Raw genomic sequence first — 7446 nt, 5'->3', positions numbered from 1 at the left:
CACGCGGCGGCCATGATAGATCGAAGAAGAGGTCAATGAGGCAAACAGACAAAACTTATTTCTAAAATCAGGTCCCATTTAGTTTCCCCCCAAACCACACAAATTTTCATGATATAAGATAGAATAATAAATATTACAAGAAGTGTTATGCACCGAAAGATGTAGCAATTTAAAGTAGTGTAGACTGACCCCATAGTCCATTAAGAGATGCAAAATAAAAACATAATAATGCAAATTTTTAACGAATTTGCAGCCATTCACTTATTGGTCGATTTCCTAATTGGCAGGCTACCATTGGTCGAACTGCTAATTATGATGGACAGCCTTTTCGTTTTAGATCTATCATGGCCGCCGCGTGAGAAAGATGTATACCAAAGCGAAACAGTAATTCAGCAATAATGAGGCATGCCTACGGCATCTGTGGTTCCTTAAGAAGGCTGTACAGCACACACGGCAGCGGTTCCAAGGAAAGATCAAAATGGTTTCCAAAAAAGGTCAGTGACCTGTATAGACATTACCAGGTAATCTTTGCGTGTAACAGCTAGCGTTGTTTCGTATAATTATGTTATGTGGTGTTTTTACAGTTACACTACATGTATTTCTCAAAAGTGACTTGTAATAGTCATATAAGACATATCATTATCCCTTGAAGCTTAAGGACTCAAAAGCTTCAAGGGATAACGACAGTAATGTGAGAAATGTACAACTATACATTTAGCAATTTACCACGTCATGGAATGCTAATTTCTACAGCTGGGCTGGGCTGGCGGACAAAAAGAAGACCTGACAAATTAGCTATAAAGGACGACGGGTAAGGCGTCGACAGGAAGCCAGAGCCTAAACCCTGCTTTAAGTTTTAAAAAAATGGGCTGTGTATTAACCCGTGTTCACACAACCACCCTCCCCGAGCCGGTTCTGAGGCCGGCCGCTAGGAGCGCGATTTTAGCGAGCCTCTAAGACCGTTACGGTTACAGTTACGGTTTCGGGCACCTCGGATAAACGCACACTTCGGGTAATTACACGGACTCCCCAAATCCCAAACCGTCTCCCGTTCACTCCATTGTTAGTGACTTCGCTTATCTGCACGACGAAAAATCACCAACGCCGGATAATTCCACGAAAATTTGTCAAACATCGTCGACAAATTGACAGAAAATGCGTGCTAAAAATCGTCGTACGCGGTACAAATAAACCGATAACTGCCTGTGTAAAGGCGCTTTACTGACAACATGTATGAAATTGTTATTGGGATCAAAAGAAAGCGATATTGTGGGATCGGCACCAGGAAGAGACGCCCACCCGCTAAAGGTCTTCAAAGCCGGCATTACGATTTGGCAGACAACTTGCTGTGACATACTAGTACTCAATAAAAACTGTTCTCTATCTGTCCAAGGAGTTTATTATTATATAACCTCCTTGCTTACTGTAATTAGGGTCGCGGGGAAATACTTGTGCAGTAGTTCTAACTTCTTGGCAGCCAGTCGGAAACCACACAGCGACTCGGGTCCTACAGACGGACATAACTCGAAGTTTGTAACTCGAAGGGTAATTCATAGACAGAAAATGTAGATTAAGAAGGTGAGATGTTTATCATCGCCACACCTGCCGTCATCTCAACTCAAACTTGTGGAACCAAATTCATTATTTTTGAGTTTTGTTCATCTTTGTTGTTGTTGTAGCTATCGACGCCATTATGATTTCTTCGGATAGTTCGGCAAAAAATTCTTTACGACGACGTAATTATTACGACGTCCATATTTACATGTGTACTGAGCCACTGATTTAAACATCTTTATTGAATTGTAATCGTATACTGTATTACTTGTAAGAATAGCACTTTATAAATACAAAGCTTGCGGTTGAATAGAATGTGTTCTGTATGAGATTTACTAGTAGTTGCGCAAGTGCTGTTACTCTAGCCAAGGAGGTTATAAACTCCTTGCTCTAGCGGTTAAGAACTCCAGTCCGTATCGTTCTTTGAGTCTGCAAAAAAAACACCAGTTCCTTGTTAACATTTATGAATGAAATTAATAACTGCATGTACATTATGTGTGTCTGCTTTCTTTGTGACAATGAATGTCAAATTTGTATTATACTACCTCCCATAACACCTCTGGGCCCCTCCGCCCGTGGTGGTGCGGTCCAAATGACCAACTCCGCATTATCGCACACGCCGGATAATTGCACGAAATTCGCTGGCAAATTGGATGTTAAGCGGCTTCCACTGTACATACTCATGTTCTTCATGTTAGAATTCGACGCCACATTACATTCCGTACGGAGAGGATGGTTCTGGGTTCTACTCTGACAACGCCCTGGGGCATTATGATATCATAACGAACGCCAAACCAATAGTTATGGACGCCATCAACTCCATGGAGATCAACCCGACACAGATCTTCAACATCGTTGACTATGGGTCAGCCGATGGAGGGACATCGATGCCTCTCTTCTACCAGGTTAGATATGACTATATTACATGTACCTAACAATCTCCAACTTTAGCCAGCCAGCATGGTAGACATGTAAGGCCATGTCAATGCTTACATGTAAGGCCATGTCAATTTGATTACTAGTACAAATGTATATGGATGACATCCTCTTGGAAACCTAAAACTGATGCGAGCTGCCAATGAAAAAAGTTTTACCCAGAAAAAAATTTGCTTTCATTATGAAATCTAAATTGTCAGGTTGAACAAACGACTAAACACAGAATATGGTATACCGACCGTGAAATATTATTTGACATGAGTATACGTTTTTCGAAATTTTTTTTTTCAGTCTACGGCATATGTTTGCTTATTTTGCAGCTGCCTTGTACGATTTACAGTATGGTTTTGGAAACGGCCGAAAATTAATGCGCGCGCGGATGTCATATATACATATGTAAGAGGGCCGATGTTGTGGCCCCGGGTTCTTTTAGAATGCTGCACGAGGAACGTTTAGACTACAGGATCAGATAGCGCACACAGGACACAGTCATGCCGTTGACACGCACGGGAGCTGTGAGTTGGACATTTTCTCTGCTGCCTTCTCTGTCTGTCACCTCACTCAGACTGTCTTCCAACTCAACAACTCACTGCTCTTTATTTCAAAATCCCAGACACATATCCAGACATTGTCTACAACTGAACGAGCTATGCATGGCAATAATTGTGACAGGTACATGTCACCGCCTTGTAGTTTGTTTGATGCTCATTACTTCAAAGGATAGAACAAAAGGTGACACCTCGTTGGCACTAATCACACAACAATAGCAGACGCTCTCCTCAGACAAAATACATATTAGCCTTGTTATGAAGTACGGCAGTATATATATTTCTGCGCTATCCACAGATCGTTGACAAGTTACGTCAAACTTATGGCGACGCGCTGCCCATCCACGTGACATATGAGGACCAACCAGTGGCCGACTTCAAGTCGCTCTTTATGAGGCTCCATGGGTTACTGCCAATGCCGGACAATCATGGCTACCTGAAGGGCTTTAACAACGTTTATGTCAGTGCATGTGGCACATCGTTCTATGACCAAGTACGTAATGTAACCTTTAACCTAGAAAACAAAATAGACTTCTGCATTGAAAAAAGTTTTTATAAGATTGTCGATAGCTATGTCTTGGCAATGCAATATCTGCAATACTTACAGGGAGAGGTTCGATTCCTTACATAAATATGTACCACTGACACAATTGATATATTACACTCTCTTGCAGTGTTTACCCAATGCATTTGTCAACTTTGGGTTTTCCTCCACCGCGATGCACTGGTTAAGCCGGGGGCCATGTCCCCTTCCTGACGCTGTGTTTCACATGGTGAGCAGCTGTGGGGAGGCGAAGGAGGCGTTCGCTAAACAGGCCGCTCAGGACTGGGAACTGATCCTCCTGCAGAGAGCAAGAGAACTGGCACCAGGTAAAGCCTCAACCCTACAAATAGTTGTCCCCGACTTAGTACTAGTAAAATCGTGTTTGTTTTTTCATGACGATGTACAATTGATACACACTCTGTACTCTACAATGTATTTTTGTATTAATCGGGGAGGATTATGAATTTATGCCATGATCCGGACAGTAGTTCGCTCCGACGTTTATTATACACTATATACAGTCGCTTCTCGCTCCGACGTTTACTATATATACAGTCGCTTCTAGCTCCGACGTTTATTATACACTATATACAGTCGCTTCTATGCTATTCCGTTGGGTAGCAGAAGCGAACATAGGAGCGAACTACTATCCGGATGGTACCCAGTCTAGTGTAGATTCGTTGTTATGATGTGGATAGAAACAATATCATGCAAAATCTAATGGTCGTGTGACTTTATGCTGTAACGTTTTACATGTAGGCGGCCGCATGGTGATAAACGTCCCTACTATTGACGAAGATGGATACTTTGGAGGCGGAAGATGGGACAGTGGGAAGGTCAACGTGTTCCAAAAATTGTCGTCATTGTGGCATACTTTTGCACTGCGTGGAAGAATAACCAAGGTTTGGTTAAGAATAACTACTCTTGCACTCTATACTGATGCAAAGTAACAAAACTACATGATCACCATGATGTCTCGAACAGTCAGGGCGTGGTGTTAAAGTTCGAAGATCACTATGCTTGAAGTTCGATGCTGATTTTGCACTTTCAAAAGTGCTGAATACATTTATGCAATGAAAAGAATTCCACCAAGATAATGATATATGACGTCATATATGACCATATTGGATCCCTCCAGCCGACCCAAATGTAGAAAGACTCAGTCCAACCAATTACATTTGAAATTGGAAAATCATAACATTATCGTTACGGCAACCCCTTTTACTACTCATTATGTTACAGGAAGAATTTGTCAACACCAACATTTTTGGATATAAGAGAGTTCCAGAAGAAGTGCAAACCCCTTTCGTCAACAAAGATTCACGGGTTCGGAAGGCTGGACTAACATTGGTCTGTATGGAGACGAAGGTAAACCGACTTTATGGAAGTAATGTTGATGGGGATACCAGTATTTCTTCATTTAAACTCCTCTACGTTAACAATTAAGCAACATTTAAGAGATATTCACCTACCAAAGTTTCAGTAGTCCTTCTGCCACTTTCCTTAGGACAATACGTTACAGTGTTGATGATGTGGTGCCAATGGTGGTTAAAGCTATGTCTCACCTTATCATGAAGTAACTTTTGCTTTTTGGTGCACTCTGTGTAGCATACTCCATGTGCTTTCCATGCTCGATGGCAGAGAGAGGGTGGGAACGCGCGCCAGCACGCTGAACAGTTCGTTAACATGTTACGCAGCTGGAGTATCCATGCATTTCACGCCGGTAAGAGGTTCACGAAATTCAAGCGGAATTCTTATTATTGGTTATAATTAAAGTGGCCATTCTATAACCAAAATAGCTGAAGCAGTTTTTGATTTATTGTTATTGTTGTGACTTGTGATCATTGTGAACTAAATTTCATTTAACTTATATTGGGTTTGGAAGGATAGGCACAAAGAAAAATGAAATGACGAATTGTAAATCAAGACGTATATACATAATCATTATAACGTTATATGATACTTCATATACCTCTTATCAGTCTGGTTGCCATCATCCGTGGTAATGGTTGAATCGTTTCGCTTGCTTTCGGTAATAGGGCCTTCACACTGAAACCGAATTAGCAGGAATCAAGCAGAACCAGTCGGAATGAAGTATTTGGAAAATTCGTGCCACATTCGGGGCAATTCCGAGTGGGACTTTCAAATGGACCTTATACTAAGCCCACTTCACACGAGAGCACGAATGAGCCGGAATGCCGTCAGAACAGAAACTTATTTCCTATTCCTGGCGATTTCCGGGCAATTCGTACTGTATTCTAAACATTCTTACTGCATACGAGATATTCGTCCCCGTTCTTTTAGCTGGCTCGAAAGTTTTTGACATGTCAAAAACTGTCGAGACGCATTCGAAGTGGAGAAATATCGACTGGCATTCCAAGTGTATTCTAAGTGTATTTTAACTATTCTAACTGCAGTCTAACCGCATTCTGCGGCATTCCAACATTATTCGAAACATTCTTATCTCATTCGATGGAGAACCGAAACGACAAGCCTCTTCGACTCCTGCCCGAATGTGGCCAAAAGAATATCTCGAATGCAGTAAGAATTTCTAGAATACTCTACGAGTTCCCAGGGACATAAAAGACTTTTCATTCTGACGGCATTCTGGCTCACTCCTTCTCGTGTGAAGGGGATATAAGGTCCATTTGAAAGTCCCACTCGGAATTGCCCCGAATGTGGCACGAATTTTGCAAATACTTCATTCCAACTGGTTCTGCTTGATTCTTGCTAATTCGGTTTCAGTGTGAAGGCCCTATTAGCAAGCAAAAATACTAAGCCAGCGGTCACTACGGTGGATGGCAGGATGGCACCCAAGTTAGCCTCGTCTAAGGACCCTATTACGCGTAGTGTTAGTCACATTTCACTTCTTTCACAGGACTTTCAAAAGGACGCACTGAGGAGGAAAAAACGACAATTCTGGAGTCTTTCTTCAATGAGTACGAGGACGAAGTTGCGGCAGCTCCAGAAGAACATAGCTTTGAACTTATGAGTTCTTTCTTACACATCAAAAAAGAATACTAAAATAAAACAATAGCTACAGTATATGATAATGATGATGATGATGATGAATATAGATCATATGTTTTTGCTAGGGTCGGTCAGGTAATACAATATAATTTTTAGGCAGATGCACATTTTTACCCTCTTACGCAATCCTCTCGTGTCCTTTACCATTTTTTGTGACTTGCGCAAAAGTAAAAAGCAGTGCACGAACGCCGCCTAGCGGTGAAATGGTTCGTTTACGTCTACACCTGTCATAAGGCACAAGATATGGTACCTAAGACAAAGGAATATAAATGTGTACACATTGGCTGTCATGTCGGGGAAGACCATATGTTGTAACTTGACACGAAGGAAATAAGGGGGGCACGAATATAATGGAGGGGACTAAAAAGGCATTGTGAGTGGGACCGAAGTATTGATCGCGCGCATGAAAAGTTGTGGACAGGTGCTGTAGTTGCTGAATAAGAAATAGAAATAGAAAATAAAAAGAAGACTAGAGTTCGGCGACCTCATACCTCCATGGATATTTAGAGCTTTTGTTAATTTCATGCAAATGACTTAACATTAACATAATTTATGCATGGTGTTGTTCATCATTGAATAACGTACAGTACACATGTCACAAGTAAAATTCCCAATTCAGATCATTAATCATTAAGTTGTTTTGCATTTTTTGCAGAAATTATGCAAATAAGTTCCCATTTGCATATTTGATATCTGCATATGTTCCACTGATTATAATTAACAAGTGTTATATTTATCGAAGCCCAGTTATTACAAGCAATGGAATTATACAATTTACTCATTAATTATGCAAATTAAGTCCTCATTTGCATAAAATGCATATTATTGTGAACA

General features: G+C 41.1%; 1 protein-coding gene across 3 annotated transcripts; it reads left to right on the top strand.

Moving 5' to 3' along the window:
- Positions 1 to 315: 315 nt before the first annotated feature.
- LOC118414194 (jasmonate O-methyltransferase-like) lies at positions 316 to 7081 on the top strand. 3 transcript variants are annotated; one of them, XM_035818063.1, is made up of 8 exons: positions 316 to 494; positions 2253 to 2459; positions 3337 to 3531; positions 3713 to 3908; positions 4342 to 4484; positions 4825 to 4950; positions 5191 to 5305; positions 6461 to 7081. In XM_035818063.1, exons 1-8 carry the CDS (start codon positions 399 to 401, stop codon positions 6604 to 6606), a joined length of 1224 nt encoding a protein of 407 aa, XP_035673956.1. In that variant the 5' UTR covers positions 316 to 398; the 3' UTR covers positions 6607 to 7081. The 3 variants fall into 3 exon arrangements, with proteins under 3 accessions (XP_035673956.1, XP_035673957.1, XP_035673955.1); XM_035818062.1 differs by having other exon boundaries at positions 323 to 521; XM_035818064.1 differs by lacking the exon at positions 3337 to 3531 and having other exon boundaries at positions 322 to 521.
- The last annotated feature ends 365 nt before the right edge of the window (positions 7082 to 7446 follow it).

This window comes from Branchiostoma floridae, chromosome 4, assembly GCF_000003815.2.
Source record: "Branchiostoma floridae strain S238N-H82 chromosome 4, Bfl_VNyyK, whole genome shotgun sequence".
NCBI lineage: Eukaryota > Metazoa > Chordata > Leptocardii > Amphioxiformes > Branchiostomatidae > Branchiostoma > Branchiostoma floridae.
Note: the sequence above shows the minus strand (reverse complement) of the source record. Positions and strands in the feature narration are given on the sequence as shown.

What these genes read in the sequence shown, in the direction of transcription:
- LOC118414194 (XM_035818062.1), top strand. Translation starts at nt 399, where the DNA reads ATGAGGCATGCCTACGGCATCTGTGGTTCCTTAAGAAGGCTGTACAGC. An exon ending in ACCTGTATAGACATTACCAG is followed by an intron (nt 522 to 2,252) that starts GTAATCTTTGCG and finishes TCTTCATGTTAG; the next exon opens with AATTCGACGCCACATTACAT. An exon ending in TGCGTGGAAGAATAACCAAG is followed by an intron (nt 4,485 to 4,824) that starts GTTTGGTTAAGA and finishes ATTATGTTACAG; the next exon opens with GAAGAATTTGTCAACACCAA.